Source organism: Chlamydotis macqueenii, chromosome 1, assembly GCF_036417535.1.
Source record: "Chlamydotis macqueenii isolate bChlMac1 chromosome 1, bChlMac1.mat, whole genome shotgun sequence".
NCBI lineage: Eukaryota > Metazoa > Chordata > Aves > Otidiformes > Otididae > Chlamydotis > Chlamydotis macqueenii.
Window position 1 is genome coordinate 182477867 of NC_141556.1, and position 23534 is coordinate 182501400.

A 23534-nucleotide genomic window follows, 5' to 3' on the forward strand; every position below is an offset into this window, starting at 1 on the left:
CTTTCAGTGCAAGAAATTATTTTCTTGCTTTCAGGTTAACTGGAAGAGAACACAAGAAGTACACAAAGTACTACTGTCTGTATTCTGGGCAGATGGAAAGGCAGGGCATCTTTGTATGTCCTGAAGCTCATATTTACACTTAAGCGTTTCTGCTCAAAGAAACAAATAAAACAAATAAATACAGAAAAAGGCAGCAAATTGCACTAAATCAAAGTCTTAATAGTCTTAGATTGAATTCTCCCCTGCTGAAGTGTGTAATGTTTCTTATCCATTCACTGGTATTATTTTTCAGGTTGCTAGAAATAGATTAATGTCTTTATTTCCTTGTGGGAATGAATAATGTTCTTTGGCTAGACTGACTGATCAAACACTTTTTCCACTGCTCCACACAGCCCGTGCAATAATCACAGAGCTCCTAGCCCAGCTGTAATTACCTTGAATTTGTGCTCATAATTCTCAAAAGCTTCCATGACCATGCAGACAGCCTCCATGGAGCGTTCCAGTCGTCCATCCACCCCGTTGAAGCGGTACATGCTACCGGAAACATCCACCACCAGGCGCAAGCGCTTAGGTTTCTGCTGGGGGCTCCCAGGCTGACAGGGAGATGTAGCAGAAAAAAAACCAATATAAATGGGAAAGCTAAACATCAGTAATGACAAAACATTTCAGAAAGAGAATCCAACACACTTTGTGCAGTAAGAAACTTTTATCCAGCAAACATCAGTTATTTTTTTTAAAAAAGAACAAAAACATTTTAATCTTTTTTTTCTAACTGTTTCAAACCAGTTATTTAACAGATACCTCAGTTCATTCTTTCCCTTCACCTTCAATGACTGGCAACGAAATACCTCAAAAAAATTCCACACATGCTTGTCAGGAAAATACTTTTTCTGTCTCAGCTTTGATTCTTAACATTTTATTTCAGTAAAGAGACTCTCAAATTTGCTTTTTCTGCCAGGGCTCATAATGGAAATGCTTTTCCTTGGCTTACAGTACTAACAGGGACCCATACAAGACTGCAAAAACTTGTCTGATGAGGTTAATAACATTCCAAAAATGTTTGAAATCTTGTTCTGATTAACTGCTAGTTTCTTCTTTATTCTGATGCTGAAATCATTATTTTTTCCTGAAGACAATCCCTATCTGTTTTAACAATTTTTGGTACAGTACAGTCAAGGGAGATGTCTTATTAGGTGTGCAATGAAATGAGTCTGGATTCAAGTATAAGGCTGTCAAAGATGATCTGTCAAAAAAAACCAGTCACATTAAAAACAAGTAACTAAAATGTTTCTTTTACCTGTAAAGGGTTGCAAATATTTGTGTGCTTTATTCTTTTAATTATTCACTTAATAGACTGCGGCAGCCCTGTCCTCCCAAAAAAACAAATGGAGAGAAAGGGCCCTTTAAATCCTACATTTATTTTGTTTTTTTGTACAAAACTTAAAGGTGTCTTTTTTTTTTTTCCCCTAACTGGAGTACTTTTACAAAGCCTTAAAACTGATACATTGAGTAAATACATTTTGGAAAAAATCAGAAATGAAGATCAAATCACTTTTCTCTTCTGATCTTTCACACAGGCAGTGCCAAGTTCCATAAACTGTTCAAAGCAACAGACATCAGGACCAAGTAGCGTAAAAAATAATACCAGGGATTCATCAGATGTGGGTAGCTGACATGCAAAAAGATGTTGTACTCAGCTATTTAAAAAAAAAAAATTCTTAGTGCAGTTAAAAATTGCAATCTGTCATTAAGTATTACAGTTAAATATTATGGACTAACCCCACCAGTTTTGGCCAGGTTCTGTTGGTCTGATTCAAGTGGTTTCTCTGTTGCTGACTCACATAGGCCTAACCATAATGTCTTCTAAGGAATGGCTGAACTGAGCCATAGGATGGACAACTTTATCGTATCTTAATGGCTTTTCCTCACACTTCTTTCCCATTATAATTTTTGTTCTTGTAAATCCAAGAAGCTGAAATTCTTTGCATATAATGGAATAATAAGAAGACATTTGTTAAATACATTAAAAAAACCACAACTTACTAGGGTATTGGGGTATTTATTAACAAAAACGAAATTAAATTAGTGAGAAAGTATTTTCCGGTTTCTTTGAAAAGCATACAAACAGAACGTTTTCTGCTAATTGCCTTCAGCTCATTAAAATACACTACAAGAACATAAATACTGTTGCATCAGATCAAAACAAAGCACTGCCTAGATCAGCATCCTCTCTCTGAGGGTGGCCAGCAGGAAATACATATGGAAGACTACAAGAAGAAGTCAAGCAAGTTTTCCATCCTGTGATTCTTCTAAGTTTCTTATCCCTATAACTTATTCAAACTCCAAACACAGATATCGTACAGCCACTATGAAATCAGCAAAACAGTTAAGCTCTTCTCCACTGTTCTCTGCTACTTGTTGGATACTTACTTGTGGCTCAAGTTCTCCACGTCGTTTATATATGGCTTTTTCTCCTGTCAGCCCATCAATGATTTTGGCATCATCTAGCTCTCCAACAGCTTGGTGTCTCAGCCACTGTCTTTCCTTACCCTTGGCCTACAACAGAAGAGAAATCTTAATTCACTCAGCGATGTGAGTATATGTTAGACAATTTAAGACCTACTGACCATGACATACACATGAATTTTCTCTGTAATGCTATGATAGCTTTGGCATAAGTCAAAGAAATTCAAACACATTCTCATAGCTATCCAGTTCTTTTTCTCTGAAAAAAAAATTAACACTGACAAAGAACATGTTCCCTCTGTAATTTTGTCTTTTTAAAGAGTTTGGGAATTTAACTGGGGACTGCAGAAATGTTAATGTTTTTTTCTTGCAAATACGCTGGCAATCTGTGTAACAAGCCTGCGCAGAAACGCGTACCAGAGGGACATGCATAACTGGCCATTTGTTACGTGTTCTTCATCCAAGCAGTGCAAGAAAAAAAAACATCGGGTGACTTAAAGGTGAAACCAAATAGTATTCACCCTTGAAAACAGTAAGTGGTTTCTTTTAAAATAATATTAATAACAAACTATTTTTCCATTTTTAAATAAAAACCTTGAAAATTGTGATACTCAAGAGACAGTCCACTAAATGCTTCTTTTGTTTTCTTTAAAAGGACACTGGTTATCTACAGCCTGACTTGATTAACATGCATTACAATCCAGGAGCTCAAATATCGATGGACCTTCTGTACATAGAAGCAAGCACTAAAGATTGAAGACTCAAGTGTTTTAATATTATAAGCAACATATTTAAGAATGTTTTCAAAGGACAACTTCATCATGGTTTATAATACATAAGATCCACCTAAAGACGGTAAAGTCTGCATATATGGGTTTCATGGTTTATTTAATTTCTGCTTAAATCTTTAGGTTGAAGTTGCTGTTCCTAGTAAGTCCAGTAAAGAAAGAGGATTTAAAATTTATATATGTACAATGCTTTTGCACTCTCAGCAAATTGCTGGTCAGCAGCTGGAGGCAAATCAAATATCCAGCAGGACACAAACTGCCTTAAACATTGGTTCTCAGGAATGAAAATCAGTTATCCTCTGATAAGCAGGAAGCATTACATTACAAATCCCCAGTAAACTGCAGGCCTAGGATTTGAGAAGATGAATATTTACAATTTTGTGCAGTCTGAGTAGTCAGATGATGGCTTCTTAAGGCTCAGAAAATCTTTGATTTTGCTTTGGTCAAAATTTATGAGTTTTTCTTTTTGGTGTGTATGGAAGAAGGAGTTCTGGTCTACTGTCTATTGCCTGAAGTTACTCAAGACTAATGGACTATTTACTTAAGAAAATAAGTCAGCAGACAGAATGCAAAGCCAGAGGGAAAATGTTTTGATTAAATAATTTTAGAGTATAGAATTAACATAGCTGTGACAAACACAGGGTTTTTTTTTAGTTAGGTTATGTCAAAAGGTTTACAGATGCTTCCTGATGGGAAGCAAAAACAACGCCAACACATGGAAATCTCAGTCTTGTAGTAAATCACATAAAGGAAAAGTGGAAATTATTTCCTAGGTTGCAAATTCAGTCAGTTGCTCCCTCTGATACAGTTTTGTGGTGCTACAGTCAACTTAGCTTTAACTCACTTTGGCAGTGGAGCACTCATGAGTTTGCTTGTACCACCACCAACTAGTAGTTTCCACTACCATTAAACCAACTCTTGGTTTGAAATCTGAAGTCCCTTCTTCTATAGGATCATCAATTCCTTTGTTGCCTGAAGAGCTGTGCAACATCACAAGATACCTGCAAATTCCAGGTGACCTCTACAGGCTCCACCAAAGTCCCACATTATAGGAGTTTCCCCACTGTGAAAAACACAGTAGGATAACCCATGGCAAACCTCAAAAACATTCTGATAATTTAAAAAGTGCTCCTGGAGACAACATGCTGCTGAGTGAGCAGAGTCTGTTTAAACTGAATCATGCGCCTTCCAGGATGACGCAGGTGAGATGACTTTGTTCCTAGTCATCTTGGACACTGTGAGTACTGCAACAGAGATGCATCCTTAATGCTTCCTTATGGCTGCTGTTTTGTCAATTTTTTTTTTTGTCATTTGCTTCCTTTCAGTAGGCAGGAGGGACAAACAACAGAAGATTATAAAGTTTAGGCTTCATTGAACAAATTCTCAAGTAGTTTCACTACTGCTTTCATTGACAATGTTTTAGCTTTGTGGCTATTTGCTGTTCAAGGAACAGCAGTGTGAGGAGAAAATTACTTTTAACTATGGATATAGTTTAAAACCATTTAATATCTTTTGAAGCTCATGCAGGAAAAGGTGGTATTTGAGCTGAAATTTTTTTTTGAGTAACACAGAAATTGCATTCTCCCCTAGAACAGGAAAGAATGCTGACAAAATCCAACTTAACCTCTTTCCAAAAAAATGTTAAAATTATTTAGACTACTTAGCACCTGCTTCTTCCATGCAGAATTCCTAAGAATTTATTTCCTTTATAAAAAGCAGAAAAAAATCCCCTTGAGCACGTGTTATACAATGCACACATATATTACAGAAAAGCTTCAAAGCATTTTCAATATGTAATTTTCATAAGCTTAAAAGCAACATAAGTTTAAAAGCATTTACAATTTTAAGAGAAAACTAGAACTATTACATATATACCTTGCTTTGATATTTTACTAGAAAGGGCATACAACCCATTACTATGGCAATACACTGTGACCATATTGATGAAAACTATTGCATATTCATTGTGTTGCTTTTGAAGTTCAAAAAATGTGCTAGATACGGTATCTTAGCAGCATGGCAATAGCTGATCACAATACACCACTGCAGAAATTATTTTCACTGAAAGATATTAAAGGTGTATTTACAAAAAATCCGCAAAATATGATGTCTGTAAATATCACGGAAAAAGTTGTGTATGTGAAGCAATCACATCTAAATCTGTAACTCCTAACGGTATAGGATGGTGTGAAATGCTGCCAGTTGTGGTCTGCATTTTTTTCTGGGAAAACATTATGCATATGTTCCCTTAGCTGCTGAAATCAGGAAACTACTACTGACAGGGCACGGGGTTTTTTGCATCGTCAGCTCTCTGAGCCATGTTTATTATAGGACTGCCACTATTTTATTTTTGCTGCTACAACCAGACAGTTCCCACACGGTCTAAACCAGACAGAGCCCCAGCAGGGGCTCAGTGACCTAGGCTCAGGTTTGCCCAGTTAAATATAGGTGCCTAAATGATGCTCTGAAGCTACAGGGAGAGTTTTCTCAGATCTAAAATCTAAGAAGGCCTTTCTGAGCGACTGACTGACCATAAGCTTTTGAATCCGGAGTTCAGACAGACAAGCTTTATTCAGGTTTTAGCCAGCATTAGGAGAGAGGAGAAAGCTCATCATTGAGTGAATTTCCTGGCCTTCTGGCTTTGCTACTTCTACAGAAGATAAACAACTCATAATGAAGTTGTTCAAAGAGCTGACAGAGACGAATGAGTTATGCAAAGTAAAATGAACAATGAAATGACATCCTCAGACTGTATTTTTGTATCAGTTTCAAGGATCAGCCTATTCCAAGCATCTCTTTCTGCTGCTACTAACTTTTGTGAGTCATCCACAACTTGACCTGAATCCCAACATCTTGGTTCTTGGGACGTAAAATTTAATGAAAGGAACATATTTTTAAGAAATCCACAAACCTAACAATAAAAAAGCATATGTTGAAAAGAAAATCCAGGTTAAACAAACAGGGACAATATATTTCCATTGTGTGAACAGACTGAGTTTGAAACAAAGCAAGCTCAAACATTTTTAAAAAGCCAAGAGCGTCGTCCACTGAGAAGGTAATTTGGGATTTTCACAAAGTTTAAAACATACAGACATCTGAGCTGCCAAGTTTACTGCAACTGACTGTGCCATTGACTTCTTATTTGAAAATGTGGAATGTCTGACTGATAACAGAAAGAAAACAGTTTTAGCTGAGAACCCATGGTGTACATAGGACTATCCAGAAAAAAAGGGGGAAACAGAGGCACAGTCCTTCATAAGGGCTGTATGACTTACCAAGCTGAAGAATTCAAATACATTTTTTTCCTTCTCAAAAAGATAACATGAAATGTGCTTGGATTCAGCTTCCCAATTAAGAAAAAGTATTTTGCAACTAAGTAACTCCTGTTATCACTGATCTTCATTTTCCTAGTGCATCTTCTAATAATAAAAACTACCAAGATCTGTATAAAAATTTATAAAGTTAAAAATTTGATTTCAATATCACTCCTATTCTATTAGCTAGTTTTTCCCAATTTAGTGAGTTTGGGTTTTTTTCATTATAAAGTTTATAAAAAACATTTTACATTTACTAGCTCTGTGGTTAGCTGTTACAGATTTTGCCAGGAAGTTAGCAAAGTCTCATAAAATATTGAGGCTTTTAAGACTTCACCTTGATGTTAAAATGACCTTTTTAATAAAGCAACAGGATATGTCTCCTTATAGTATTTTAATATTACATTTCGACTATGATCAACATAATCTCTGAATGTAAGAATTCTGTCTCCCAGAAATAGACAAGGCAGACAAAGACTTTAAACTGAAGATTCACTTATTCACTTCAGACCTAGAGTGTGGTTCCAACAGCACGTCTACTAGAAACACGGTAAAAAAGCACCTAGATATAAATGATGTAGGAAAAACTGAGATTTATATCTAAAATTTTTCAGTTAAAATTTGTCTTTACAAGCCAAAAGCCTATGTCCTGAACTGAAACATGTATTAGGTGCATGAATCACCTCATCATGGCAATCTTAAATGCTCATTATATGAGGAGCTCTCTGAATTGATACATCCATAATAAAACTGGCTAATGGTTCTCTGTGTATATATGTGATTATAGTCACATTATTGTAGTCACAGTGTCTTAAAGATACAAGTAAGGCAAAGAAAATGTTACTTTTCTTACTTGCAATACTAGGGGACTGGACTTTTTGACCCAGGAGTCTGTCAATCATACAAAGTAATTTATTTCTGTACTTCAGTCTTATTGCTCAAGTAGGGAGACAGATTAGACACAGCACAGTGAGTAACTAATAGACTAAGGTATATGCATACCAGTGGTTGGTAGCCTTCAACAGAAATATTTTTCATCAGAGATGTCTTATAAGGAGTAAAATTATTTTTCCTTTAATTTCCACTGAAGAATAGCAGATTCCTCCTAGAAACTATGCACTTTTTCTCTTATATACCCCATATATGAACACTAGTACTAACAAAATCTGGAACAACCATGGACCAATTACTAGAAGGCAAACTGGTGGTTTTGGTCAGCTCCCACTTACAAGATTTGGGCTATACCTATTTTTATTGGCAAGAGTTAAAAACAAATCTGAGAAAAATGCATGTTTTCAGCTTCATATGCAGTAAAGCACCCACCTGGAGTGGGTGTTTCTTTTAACATCTATAGCATTTGCACTTCTCAGCTAAAAAAAGTCTTTTGGACAGGAGGTAAAGACAAAGGCTGTGCCCTACACACCATCACATACTCTTTTAATAATGTATAGTATTCTCTTTCACAAAATTGTGCTCCTGAGTAAATAATCTCTGTGAGCTGTGGTATGGGAATACTTTAACTTGTAGAGATGAGCACTGGGATCCACTTAAAAGCACCTTTGAAATAGTAATGAGACTGGTTTTCCTAACCATGATTATAACCTGAATCTGTTTTAGCCCTTAAAGGTATGATCATCAGATGGCAACAGGATATTAGTAGGATAGTGTGTGGAACCCAATGTTATGAGCTCACCATGTTGCATTATCACTGAGTCTAAGATTACCTGCAGATTGTCTAAGATGATGCGGAGTGACTGAACTTGACGTCGGACTGCTCCAGAGAACCTTTCGTAAGTTGATGCATCGTATTCACTCATTCGAATCTCTTTCAATCTAAAGCAAAGAACAGGGAGCTAAGAACAGTTTAGGAAAGAAGTTTATCATCCACTTACATACGTAAACTACAAGTTTATTTACTTGATAACAGGGAAATTCAGACTGTAATAACCACACACAAGAGACAAATCAGACCACAGCTGCTTTTCTGAATTTTTGACAAGGCAGGTGATCACCAATGTCTACAGGGATTGCATCACATGAAAATTTATTAAAGTTACTAATCCTTTGTCTCTCTCCTAATCTGCTTTAATTTTTGGGAAGTAAATCAAGGTGTTCTGAAAACTGTGATCAAATTCTAGAGGTTTTATTGTCTCAGGTGTTGCTATCTGTCCATAAAAGGATCATGAGCGTCTATTCATTACTTCATCGTTGGAGTATTTTAAACATATCATGAGCCACGCTTTTAGTGTGTCTTAAGTAAAGACACACTATAAAAATCTGTCCTTGAAGACCTACAACTAATAACTCTATCTCAAATACCTATCTTCATGCTTCATAAAATGATGAAAGCTTGAAACAAAGAAGTTTCAAATGAACATTAACAAAAATGTGCTCCCTCAGAAAAAAATGAGTGATGTCACCGAATGCTATTCTGTCCAGAGGTCTAACAATGAGTGCAACATCTACACTGTAAAAATAGATATATGATTTTTCTATAAGTTAAGATGTGCCCACTTAAAGTTCTGTATCATTTTTCTCAACATCATAGCTAAGCAGATACTCTTAAACTGGTGAAACTCACAGTTTAAATTTAATGACAGAGGTCTTACGGTGGAGAATGAGCTAGGGGACAGGTGGATATGTTGGGAGTGCGCATCATTCGGTATTTTCCATAACCCAGCATCACTTAGTGAGTTAGCAATTGTGTATCTGCCCACATGTAGCACATGGCTGAGTTCAGCCCTGAGCTAAAGCATATCGGCCTATCTGCGCACAGCTTATTTCAAACACAAGCACTTCATAACAGCATAAATCTTGCTCACACTGCTTTGAAAATACTAATTTTTAAATGAATTATAAATGGATAGTAAAGTATGCAAAAGCCAGTTGTATTTCTAATGACAAGCTTTTTAATACAAGTTACTTCCTCAGAACATACACTATACATGAGAATAAAAAAAGAGAGGCAATGAGGCCCAGATTGAAATTGCTGTCTAGACTAGCCTGTTAATGATAATATCAAAACCAAACATTAAAATTTGTTATCTTTAGTATGACTGTGTCTTTTTCTATTTTGAATACATAGACACAGTCATTATAGCCAACTACTATTCATCAGAGGCAGGAAAAGTTAACTTTCAGTGCTATACACTTTATTTCATGGATCCTGCCAATGGAGGTCAGTATCTTTACATTAATGAAGAAAACATTTTGTTTCAAACAAAAAAGCCCTGACATGCAGTTTTACTTTGTTAGACTCTACATCAATCCACAGTGAAAGCTAGTTTAGAAAAATACCATGAAAAATACTGCATCTATTCCAGAGCAGTTGCTAACTTCATTCTACTGAAATAGGGCAATTTAAAATGTTTTCCAGTAGCAGTACTATCTAGCCAGGAAAACAATCATAGCTTTCATATTAAAATTCTCCCTTCCAGATAACCACGTATAAAGAAAGCAGTGAAATCTGCAGTCCTCCTTACTTTTTTTTTTTCTTCAGCCTCCCTATTCTTAACTTTTATCAGTTAGTTCCCAAAACCATCCAAGAGGTACAAAATAATAATCCAAGTCAAATGTGGCTTCAGAATAGGCTACATTTACAGCTGGTTCATGCCAGCTCCCTGGTTTTAGCAGGACATGAATTGATATCTCCTGTGCAGATACTCAGATTTTACAGGACAGAGTTGCACTGATTCCATAACACTCAGCAGTATTCAGGAATTTCTCCTAACAGGAACTTTGCAAAGCACCATACAGGTAGGTAGAAACCCATCAAAGCATGCCGTGTGTGTATATGTGCATAGGCACAAATAGATGCACAGTATCCAAGATCATACATACCACTTGTTTTTATTATGAAGCAACTGATAAGCAGTTTTGGAGAACAGGAATGTAGAAAGGATTAAATGTAGTCCTCCCCACCTACCCCCCCCGGCCTCCTCCAGAAAGTACCAGGAAAAAAGACAAAACAAGCTCTGCCTTCCCCCTGAAAACAAAACCTTAAGTGACTATTTTTTATTTAAATTTCTGTATATTGCTTGTGTAAGTTAAATCGCTATTAAAGAGTATTTTTCCTTTCAGGATTTTTTCCTGTCAAGCACTGACACAATCTATATATTTTCCCATCTTTATTAAACACTAATGCTCCAATGACAATGTTAAATGCTCCAGGTAATTTAGTAACAAAACTATGATTAAAAAAAGAAACTTGACCTGAACGTAATAGCTAAATTGCTCTTTTTAAATACAGTGATTCATGTACAGCGTGTGCTCTATGTTTGACAGTCTAATTATTTATACACCAGTTGAAGCAAATGGCAATCTCACCTGCTCTTCACAGCACCCAGACTTGCCCAACACTGAGAATCACTTTGTTAAAAGCAACAAAACATAGGCCATTTAAATTGATCCTAAATTTATTTGCTCCAATGTTTTAATCTGTGTCTGGTACGCTCTGCTTTCAGACAGATACTCACATTGCAATATATCCTGGGCTGAAATGTAAAACTCATTTGGAATGACTGCCAATACACTTTGCTTTTTTTAGCACAAAGCACCAGAGGTTGACTTGAGAGTTCAGCCGGTGGAAGAAATCTGAATCTCTTTGCACAGTCTGGGAAATATTCGATTAGTAACCATGCATTACACTAATGCTGGGAAGATCTGTGGTTCGTGTAAAAGTGTCTGCTGAGGCTTAATTGTCCAAATCATCTCACCATTTGGCTACAGATCTTTCAAACAAAAAATTTGCTTGCAACAGTCCCTTTTGAAAGACATTTGTTAGGTGATGAATTCCTAACAACATACAATCTGGATTCATCATAATTCAATCAAATTTTCATACAGTAGATCCCTTTTTAAAAAAGATAAATATTCACATCAGTCTCCTTATCCACCGAGATATGTTTTACTCCACCAAATCACACAGTCATTTTAACAGTGTGGCTTAATTCTATACTTCTTGTCCAGAACAGTTAAACACATGCTGGTAAGCTCTGTTAAATGAGAATGATCAGATTAAGGTACTTGATAAATGCAGTTAAGAAAGAGAAATCGTCTTAGCCATTTTTTTTCAAATTCTTCTGGGAAATGGAAGGGAAAATAAAAACTTCCACATTACCTCTGTTTAAAGGCCTTTTCACCCATCTCTCGAGCAGCTCTCTTAACCTCCTCAGGAACAGCATCCTTTTCAGCTTGAGATACTTGGTAAACCTTGTGGCCAGCATCCAGCCGATATGGCCCACCTTTGCCACCTAACCCAGCAGTGTCTCTCCCACCTAACATGATTGAGATAAAAAATAATTAAGAATATACACTCAATAATAAATAAGAATGTATTTTCTTTAAAGCTTCCATTGTCATATCTACAGATATTTTTAAAAATTGCCAAAAATCCCCAGTAGAAATATTTGTTGCCAAAGATTTTAAAAACCAAACAGCTATCATGGTTAAGAAGAACTCCAAGGGAATACTTGTGTGTGTAGTCTCTCGAGACTGCATTCATAATGGTATCCACCTTGTACCAAGGGGACTACAAATCATATAAGTCTTGCACATCTCCTTAAAGCTCCTGGTCCTTCAAGTAATTAATCCAGACTCTGTCTTATCCCTAGAATTTGTTAGTTTACACTGTTGCCAAAACACTATCATGCCCTTTTAGAATTAGGAGACACTTTGCCTATTTTGTGTGCTTCTTGCCTACACTGAAGTGCTGCAGACACGGAGAAATCTGAGAGAATGGCAAATGACTCAGCCGAGTTTCTATGGCTGCAAGCTTCTGGTTCTCTACATCGCCAATGAAAAGAAACAACAACAAAATATAACTTAAGTAGAGATTTGCTATATACAGTTTGACACTGCAATTCTTTTTCACTTCTTTTCACCGGCAATAAAGCAATCCTGTTTGAGTAAAACAGCTCTAAGCAAAGGGTGGCCTTGTATAAATCAAATTTGGATTGGCACAGCATCTCCCTTAGACATCCTTCAATGACGCACTGAAAAAAAAAAAAAGAATGAAAAACCTGTTCCACCAGCCCAAGTATTTCCACCAACATGTGGCATGTTGTCTGGATCCACTTTTCCATGTTTGGGGGAACTAACATCTAAACCACTGTCCCTCTGAATGGTTATCTGTAAAATAAAAAATAGAACTGTAAATTGATTTTATAGCACAGAAAACAACTCTAACAATCTAATAATAACATACTAGGTCTGAAGAGCTGTGGGACCAGCTACGTTATTTGTTAATTCAATAAATGCAACATCCTGCCCGATGAGGATAACAGGACAAAGCACAGTAAATCAGGGCTCCTGAGTGACACATTAGACTCACACCAGATCTAAGACTACTGCCACATCCGAACCATGCAGTGCTTTCAGATCTTATCCACACTAGAAAAGTGCTTACTGATAATTGCCAACATAATTAAAAATCCCCCTGTAGACAGGAGCATTGCAGTTTGGATGCCTCTCATAGGACTGGCAACACTTGGCCATACATCCATTTACGAATTTCAGGCACACTCAACTACAGCAACGCATTTGTTATTGATGGGCAGACTGATGTTCCTTCCATGAACAGGGACTAAAGAGATGACATGCTCTTCTCTGAGATTCATCAGTAAATGGCTAGTTCAATTGACACACTCACGTAATCTTTAACTTCCCTGCCTTGACCGCAAAAGCTTACAGCGGAGGGTTTTCTACACCTGTCTACTGACTGCACCTTCCCCATTGATTCACTGCCCAGCTGAATACCCAACAGCTGTCAGACGGCCAGGGCTGAGTCACTTCAGGCTGCAACTGGATTTAAGTGGGTGACTGAAGGTAATACTTCTTCCCATTACCAGCTCTGAGTCATGTAGTAAATCAATGATTTATGTGTAAACTGCCCTTCAGTTACTAATCTATAATTTAATGTCAGTTCATTTTTTAAAATGAAATTTAATGACAGAGATGTAAAACTCATGTCTTTAACTTGTACAAATTAACTTTCTTCTCATCTAACATAATACATTTAATTCTCTGATGAATTTATGTGCCCCAATAGCTACAATTTACTGCCTTCTCAGAAGTTCACTGGCATTATCAAGGTTTTCACTAGGACTGTAGAGCAGTTTAATCCTTGAATTCACTGTCTTGCAGACTCAACTTTATGCTGACATGAATTCCATACATGTTTTCAAACTGAAAACATGTGCTTTAACAACAGTGTCTTGGCAGCTATTCAAAACATCATTTTCTTTCTCTTTATAAAATTTATAATAATTCAAAGAGGTACAATACATCCTCTGTGAACCATGTCATTAGTGTAAAATCAAGATCTAATCTGATAAATTACATTAATTTAACATTTGTATAGGAAGAAAGACACTTAACCACAACAGTGTGTTCCCCTAGAGTTATATACATTTTCGGTTCATGAGATTTCCTCCAAAATAAACAGTTCTTTTTTGCATAACTGGTAGATTTCAAAACACAGGTCAACAGAAACACAGGTCAACAAAAATCACTGAACTTTGTTTAAAATAAAATCATAACGCCAAAACTGTAGTGTCAGTCTCATGAATCAAAACAAAATATTATTCTGTAAAGAGAAACAATAAAATGATGGAAAAACCCTTTATGTTTTCATCCTTCTGGGTTCTTCATAGAAAAATACTCAAAATTCTGCAGAAGGAAGCTCTGAGGTGAACATAACCATAATCAGTGATCCAAATACCATATTATCCTTCTGTCCAGTTTATCCATTAAAAAATTTCACTAAATATTTTGAAATATAAGCATTGTTTAAAGTGCAAAGTTCTGTAGACAAAAGAGCTTTGCTGCTCACATGTATTTCTCACATATAATAAGTTGTTCACAAATAATATTTCTAGCACATACGCACTAGATAAGTTTCTACTATAAACCTATTTTACAATAGTGTTGATCTCACTAAAGCAGGTATTTGTAACTTTGAAACAGTACATGGTTAATAGAAGACCTTTTATAATATTTGTGACTTTTGTTCTTAAAAGAACAGTAGAACATCCAATTGATTTCTATTAAAACTTTGGAAAAAATGGCATGAGAGAGAGAGAGAAAAAGAGACAAGTGGTACAATATATCATAGCTTAAGACTGTGACCTCCTTACTATTTTTTTATATATAGTTAATATGTTACTGGGTAAAATAATCAACAATTTATGGATACTAGAATGGAACACCATCAGTAAGTGTGTAAATGTCATGCCAGTGAATTACAGCAGTTTCATTCATTTACTTGTTTTGTAAGTAACACCTATGCACAAAAAAGATCATAGAATTTTGCTACATATGATAACTTTAACAATTAATTTGTACTTGTTTGCTGGGGTAATTTTTTTTTTTAATTTACCACACACTTAGAAACTGCATTAAATTAGCACACTGGAGGGCTCTTTTTTTTTTTCCTTTGAGCTCTTAGATAATTCCATTAGTGATTTATGCTTTTCTCCTCCCCATATGGGTTTCCATGGAAGTGCTTCGAGGTGATTTTACAACTAACAACTTCTCAGCTCTGAAGGCACCTCTATAAAGTAAAAGTTAGACTAGCAAATATCCAGATTAGAATTGAAAATGTATTTTGGAAAGAAGTAAACAGTAAATCACTGAGTCCGGACATGAAATCAGAGGCAGGATGAGGAAAAAACCTGAAGAGAAAAACATTTGGACAAAAATACATTCTTCAGCATGACAGATACAAAGAAATAGAGGAGCCATAGATAAGTCACCTCTCTGAGGGTTGGAGGAATTCTTGATATTAAAACTGTTGGAAAGGTAGACTTAAGAGGGAGGATCCAAAACAGGCTTTATTATGAGATTGGCAAACTGTAAGACAGTCAGTGGGAAAAATCTAGTTTGTCTGGAGTGAGAAGGAAGACAGGAAAAACAAGTGCTGAAAGTAGAGAAAAAGCTCAAACAAATCTTAGAAATCTATAGTAACTTTTCCAAGCTTGTCCAATTGCAATTTCTAAACCTACTGAGATCTGTCTTACTGTTGTGATGGATATTTTCCAAACATATAAATAACTTGCTTAAAAGTTGGTCTGTCCCCTCCTGAATACTTTCTGTTTGAATCTATTGCAAGACTTTGCTTCTTTCAGCAAGAGTTTTGACTAAGCTGCTCTTTTTCAGAGAAATCTGTGCTCTTTCTAGCTATCCATGCACTGAAAGGCACTATTCATTACTGCATCACTGTGAAGATTTCACATTGCCTGGTGTGCATATCACAGCTTTGGGAGACAACAGACGAATTCAGTCTAGTAGCCTTGAGTTTCAGCTGTGAGGTCAGAATAGAATAGCTGGAAAAACTGTGAAATTTTCCTTCTGAGACTTCCTTTTGATTTCCAAAATAACAACAATTCCCAAAACACACAGCACACGTCAGTTGTGCATTATCTAAACTTGTGTATATATATGTCCTGGTTTTGGCAGGGATGGAGTTAATTTTTCCTCTCAGTAGCTGGTATGTTTTGGATTTCGTGTGTGAAGAATGTTCATAAACACCCTGATGATACCAGTTGTTGTGAATGAGACCAAGGACACCGTCCTGCTTTCCAAGTCTCGCTAATTTGCAGATGCAGGAAGCTGGGAGAAAGACAGACAGCATAATTGATCCAAACTGGCCAAAGAGAGCATTCCATGCCATAAACGTCATGCTCAGTATATAAGTGGGGGCAGGCGAGGGTGGGTATCTGCCTTCCTGGCATCCATCCTTCCTGCTTGTTTTTGCTGGCATCGTTCCCCCTACCTTGCTGGCTCCCTTTTGCTCCTTTGCTTGCTGCTCGGGTTTGTTTCCGTGATCGCTGCTCAGGACGGGCTGTATCGGTCATTGGGACATCGGGTGGTGAGAAAACACATATTGTTCACTTTGTATATTTTTAATATCCTTATATTCTGTTATTATTGTAGTTTTCCCTTTTATTTTAGTAAATTGTCTTCATCTCAACCCACGAGTTCTCCTTCCTTCCCAATTCTCTCCCCCATCCCCCTGGGGAGGGGGAGAGTGAGCGAGAAACTGTGTGGTGATTTGGGCTAAACCATCACAATATATTGGTGATTCATGATCAGAGCATGAAAGCACTTTTCCACTGCCTGTTTGGGGAGGTTCTTCTTCAAAGTTCTCACCACACAAGAAGCACAACTGCCATTATATCCTGGGATACATGTGATTCTTACTTTATTGCCTGTAAAGTCCAAATTCTCAGTAGTCATTACTAACCTGAGTCCCTGGTTTATGATCTTTTTGTTCTATTCTTTTCTTTGACTGTATTCTCAGACACTTACACCAATGGGTAATAGGTCCATTTGAAAAGACTTGGTAGATAGAGACTGTAGGACTTCCAAAGTCAATGAAGCCAAGAAACAAAAATTTTATGCAAGAAGAACATGAAGACTGAAGGTCAGAAAGTTGCTAAAGGAATGTGCTTTTCTTAAGACGCAATAGTATGAAGGAAGCGCTTGAGAGAAAAAGGAAATGAAGAAACAACAGCAAATACCAAGACTTGATAATGCTTTGACTTAATTTTCTGGTCCTGTCTCTTACACATCCATTCACTCCTGACAGCAAGGGCAGCCAGGCAGGAACAGAACTGAACTCTTGTTTTACATTCAGTGAAGGATATGTGGTATCTGAACAACTCGCTCTATATCAGTTCCTTGAGATATATGAATGGATGCCAAAACAATTTTACATGGCTACACTTCATTTTTTTTTTTTCCCTGACAACACTGGGATTCTAAGAATAAGGGAAATGAATACAAACACATTCAGTTTCAAAACTAAGTGATCTCATCATCCTTCATACAGTAATGCAAAGATGATGAAGGGGCTCAGAGAAGCCAGTTACATGATTTAATGCACTCAACAACACAATGAAACCAGGTGTTTCCCATCTGTGTCATATTTATGCCAAACAGCTATTAAATGCATACCAGTCTGTCGTAGGGGCTACTCTGAAGATGACTCAAAGGCTGGTAGTTTTGTCTAGACTTCAGCTGGTCAGGCAAACTATGGTAAGGGAACTTTATATTCTGTACTCAGCAAATCTTAACCATGTTCGGAAGTGGATCTAGAAACACATTGATGCCACTCAAGTGAATGTGGGATTGAATTCTTTTGAATTCTGATGTGTAATTTAACAAAATTAACCCCCGGAGAGTAAGGGAGCACTGGCATACATCCCATTTTGATACTTTTATCATCCCTCAGTAAAAGACAAGAGCTGAATATATTGAGGATCACCCAGTTGACCCAGACACAATGTGCACTGCCTCTACAAGACACCGTCATAACTTTGGGAAGAAAGGAGCTTGTAGTAACGCATTAACAATAGTGTGTGAATTATGGAGAGGGCTGCTGTACTCTATTATTAAAATTATGTATGTCCCACACTTAAATTAGCATTTCGTTCTAATATATGAGGTGTTTTCACAATTACACTACTTCCCTTTTGAGCTCAGAATTCATTTTCTTCTAATACCTTGCAAACAAATTTCCGAGGCTCTATGAGTAAAACTAACCAAAAGCATTAGCAAATTTAACTTCAGCTGATTTCATACCAGAGAGCTTAGCAATATCTTAGCTCTCAGTAACTTTAATTGCAATGAAACTGAGAAGAAAAAAATATCTTTAAAAGAAGCTTCACCGCTTCAAAGGCAGTCCCAAGTAGCACAACTGTGCATTTCTGTATCTTAACAAATGCTGATTGCCCCCAATTTGCTTGTGCCAAGCAAATAAATATAACATAAGAAACTTCTGTTCTTCAGCATGCCATATTTATTTATCTGATGGCAATAAAATAATGAAATTGGCTGACCTTTATGTGATGCTTTTATGGAACTATTCAAAGTACATCTAGACTGAATACATATTGATTTCTCTATTATTAACAAGTTTGTAATAGTATCCAATTTAATGAGTAAAAGACACTTAGCAAAGTCAACTGAAATAACATTTCAGGATGTCTATTATACAATCATTCATGTTTCAGAGTATTCACAACCTTCACTGCCATCTTTTCACCCATGCATTTTAAGCCCATACATCAGCTCCTCATTGTTGAAGTCTGTTACAATAACAAAAGACTGAAATAGCAAGAGTTATCCTTATTTCGGAGATGGGAAAAGAGAAAGGGAATCTCATAGAATCATAGAATGGTTAGGCTTGGAACGGACCTTCAAAGGTTATCTAGTCGAACCCCCCTGCAAGGAGTAGGGACATCTTTGACTAGATCAGGTTGCTCAGAGCCTCATCTTCTCCTGTATTTTCCCACTTGAAATTATCTTTATTCCTGGGAGTTTAATGCAAAAAACAATGACTCTCACTGTCTTAAGACAGCCAAACCTCCATCGCAATCTTGTAAAAAGCTCTCTAAAATAAGTACTCAGACTTAACCGCTAGCAGAAAAAGAATTTGTGGTTACAGGTTAGGAAATATCTTCTAGACTTTGTAAGCAGAAGTCAGATGAGGTTGAAAGTATTTCCAGCTTTGAATAGAAAAGTAATAAATGAGTGATGGCTTTCAGTGAAATGTGAAGGACGTTTTCCTTGATGCAGTCTGGGATGCGTCTCTGATACAGATTGATTTTTCAGTCGTAGATATTCCTGTCCCTGTACACGACAAGCTTCTGTTGAACACAGCAAGCTGGCTAGAGAGTAGATGGCCTTTTAATACAGCAGCTTACTTTTGTATTCTGATTCGGTTAACTTCATTAAAATTCCTGAAGGGCACAAGATGTGTCAGTGCCTCCCATTCAGGAGTGCTTGCCAGAAAAGCTCCTTTGAGGTGCTCATAGCAACAAAAGCTACTTTCTGCCCGAGGACACAAGGAAACTCTGGTTTCCAAGGGGGGCAAGCTGCCCCATGTACAGGGGAACAGACCTTTCCTCTCTTAGTTTTCATACATCTGGCCCTGCCAGGAGTAACTCATATCTACTGCTCTTACACAAAATGCAATGTTTATTTTAATAAGCTGGATACCACTTAAAGAGGGGGGAAAAAAATCCCAAACCGCCCTCTAATTCCAGGCTAACATCCTGCAGGTGTAAAAGGATGCAATTTGTACTTTAAAAAATTGACTATATTTCCATAGCTGAAACCTCCCCAGATCAACTTTTTCTTATCCTTTTGGGTGTGTTTAAACAGAGCTGGCCATTTCTCACAGGATTGTACATCTTTGTAACAGAATAAAAGGAATTCCTCCTTGTTATACGTGGTGACAAACAAGTAACCAACCTTTCTACTAAGCCCTTTTAAGCATTCTTTGGAGTATTCCATATCCAACACATTTTCTAGAACTGAAACTGGCATGATTTCATGTGTCACAACTCAATAAACACACATAAGTGGGTAAAATATAATTTCACAAAATGCAAGCAAAGAGTCACAGCTGAAGTATTTACAGCTGTAAAGAATATTTGTGTACAAAGACTTTTTAAAAAGAAAAAGCTGAAGTTTCCAAACAGGAATTATTTTCACAAGCCCAAATTTCACAAATTTCTATTTCACTAGAATAACTAGTATTCATAGTAATACTGCATTATTGGGTGTTGAGTAGAAAGATTTGAGGTTGAATACAGTTCACATGATTTAGATGCTTAGTTTAATGTAAATTAAGAAGGATTAATTAGTTATATGATTAGACAGTTCTGGAAAGTAGGCAGATGTAGGCAGGATCCAGACTGCAAAGATCTCATTCTTCATTCACTCTTTTCATCATAAAGGAAAGAATCCTGCTAAGATGCAAATTGGAAGATATCCGCTCTTATCCTAGCATATATGGGACACAGAGGGAAAGAATTACTCTGCTATTTTGCCTTTTCATTAATACACAATATATTAAACACAGTAGTTTATAGTCAATTAAGAATATATGTTACTTTCCATGCAAAGCAATACATTATTGTTGAAAAATATGAATTACATTAATACAAAACCACTCCAAATACTACAAAGTTAAAGTCTCAAGGTTTTCTTAAATAGCTTGCTTTCTTCACTAGTATTGTGGACAATGATTAGGCACGTATCAGAAGATCATTGTAGGAAAATAAATGAAAACATCTTGGACTTTTGTCCTGCAGGTGACTTGGGAGATGTTAATTTCTTCACCAAAATCACTGAAAAACCTTTTCTCAAAATCATACATTGTGAAAGAAGACTGACTTCGGCTGTATTAAAAGATGACTATTCTCCAGGTGAAAAATGCATTAAATAATCCATCCCACAGTGGCACAAAGGATTAGGAAATGTATTCCACAGAATGTAGAATGTATTTCAGCAGATATGCAAGAGATTGAATTTTGCCTGAAACAAAATCTTTGTTTTCTTTTATCCTTCCCCCTACCCCTGCCAACAACCTTAAAACTTCAGTGTTACCCTAGGCTGCATCTAATAAGTCACAAAAACATCCTTTCCTCCAACACATTCCTTATCAGCTGAATGAATATACACATTATTTTCTCAACAAGTATATAAAAGTTCCACATGAGGCAAACCAAAGGCTAATCTGCCTGTTCCACGGTGGTTTTATATTCTATTGTAAAACTATTCTACCAAAGACAGAAAGAAAATGTTTTATAATCTACTTACATGAACCAGTGAGAGAAAGGGAAAAATAGGAAAAAAAAAATTCTAATGGCTTCTATTATATTTACTTGTACCTTATCATGTACAGCTATTTCCTATGTGATAAAAATTAATAGCACAATTTCTAGTCACATCAACAGCATAAAAGCTTACTAATAGTTTTTCCACAGAAAGGAATATTCAGTATTAGACAAGAGAATAATAATTTATGAAATACACTTCTTGTCTTCAATTGTATCCTGCAGTGAGAAAATATTAGTTGCACCGCAGTATAAAATACATTTAATAGATTTTCTTCATTCATTTTGGCTTCCTTTTGATTTTCTGTCTTGCCTGTAAAACCTTGCAAGAATTCAAAATGAACTAATGAAGCTTCATCCACTATCTGACTCTTCTGAACATTTCTCTCTAAAAGTAGATTTTAAAATTCATACAGGCATTAAACTGCAGTCTCAAACAGCAAAATCGTTCAAAGCATCACAACTCTAATGGAATTTTGGATTTGTAAAATAAAACTGCAATCACAGGTAGGTTAATCTGGGTGGGGGAAGAGGTGGAAATTTGGAGTGAAATACATACAAAGGGGTATCTGGCTTGCAAACGAAGTTTTTATGCACCAGCTAAAAAACCCCAAATATATAAAATGCAGTTGTCTCTGCTGTGGGTGAGTCTTCGTTTGAACTACGTGCTGTCACTCTAAGAACCAACTCAGAAACTCTGCAGCAGTAGATGCATTAGAGTCTTTTGTTCATGAATATGTACTCTGTGGATTAAAAGCTGGATAAATTAAATGAAGTAATGAGAAAATATCATACATTTGCTTCCATCTAACAGATCCTTCATTATGTTAACACCTGTGTAAATTCAATTTTCCTCTGTCATTATTAAAATTTGCCTAGTCAATACAAAAGATCTGCGATCATCATCTTTTTAGTATGCTAATCCTCTGCAAAATATAATCAGAGCGGACAGACAGTGTCTGGCTTGGCTATTTACCATGACTACTACACACCTTCTGAAATCAATAAACTTGGAAAACACTGAATTCCATTTCTTCCGGAGCACCTTGAATAATCAACAGCTAGAAAGAGGGGATAAGTGTACACATTAGGACAATTTGGAATATTCTGGACAGAAAATCACAGGAATATTGCTTGGTCAAAAGAAAGTTGAAAAAAATTACACGTGGAAGCAGAAAAGCCTTATTTTCTACAGAGCTAGTTCCTTGTCAAATCTGTCCTTAAGAAGCAGAGACAGAAGTTATTAAGGATCAACTACATTGTTTTTTTTCCTAAAGGAAAGCCTCCAATACTTAGCACTACTGTAACAGATCAGATGAATTAAATTTTCACTACATTTCACTAATTAGGGAACACCTTTCATAAAGGTAGAATTATCAGTATGCATTTGCCTCGCTGGGACAGCAGGATTTCACCGGCGGTAGGAGCTCCAGCCTTTATACCAGCTATGCATCCTGCCGCAGGCTTCTGGAGACCTGAAAGACGGTGTGTTGAGGTTATTACATTTTCTCCCACGAGAACTGTAGGCTTTCACAGGAAGGTCAGAGGAAGAAAGAGGAACTTTGTGCTGGATCAGCCTGCTCTAACAGAAAGTTACTTCCACTCCTGCTTTTTGTCTGTCTGCTCTAATTAGACTGGAAGATCTTCAGGAAGGGGAACGTATTTTAGACGTATTTGTATAGTGTTTCCAGCAAGGGCCTCATTTCATCTGAGGACATTTATATGAGAAAAGGCATCTGACAGAGAATCAATGATCTTTACCTGAGTTGCTTTACCCAGTGAAGGCTTTTAGAGATACAAACTTACTGAGCTCTGTGGGTTCGTGGCTTTCCAATCTTAGGCTTCCCCATACTCAGATGCCTTGTTTCAAGGAGCGGTACAAGTCTGCTACTGCTCACCTTGCTGGAATTAATCATGCAGTCCAGGAAAAGGTCACAGACCTAAACTCTGTATCTGGGGCTCATGGATCTCAGAACTGCAAACGCTATCAAAATATTCCTTGTAATCCCCTTATTGACTGGATAACTCTGTAATTGCAGTATTTCACGATTTTCAGGATCCCGCACAGGACTGCAGAATGCCATCGTCTGGTTATTCCAAACTTACAAAAACTCTCCACTGCATATATTTTTCATAATTTATGCGGTTCGTACCGGCAGTATCTAAGGGATGAGCAAAATCACCGTTATTAGCTCATCGATGCCCTCATGTGGTGAGAAAAAAGCACTTGGTCTAAAGTAGAAAATACAGAGCCAGGGGTGCTGGTGGGGAGGACCAGCCATTCTTGCCAAAGGTCCTGCTTTTATCTTGAATCAAGAACTGCAACTTTGCCGAGTTCA

The 23534-nt window shown here is 36.7% G+C and overlaps 1 protein-coding gene across 1 annotated transcript in view; it reads right to left on the minus strand.

Annotated features, from left to right (window-relative positions):
- VWA8 (von Willebrand factor A domain containing 8) overlaps window positions 1-23534 on the minus strand; it is a 193396-nt gene that overhangs the window by 12766 nt on the left and 157096 nt on the right. Inside the window, exons 38-42 of the mRNA XM_086771807.1 lie at window positions 12589-12697; window positions 11688-11844; window positions 8293-8401; window positions 2431-2556; window positions 435-593 (exon numbers count right to left, since the gene is read on the minus strand). Of these exons, the coding sequence (XP_086627933.1) occupies window positions 435-593; window positions 2431-2556; window positions 8293-8401; window positions 11688-11844; window positions 12589-12697 (660 nt within the window). The remainder of the gene's footprint in view (window positions 1-434; window positions 594-2430; window positions 2557-8292; window positions 8402-11687; window positions 11845-12588; window positions 12698-23534) is intronic.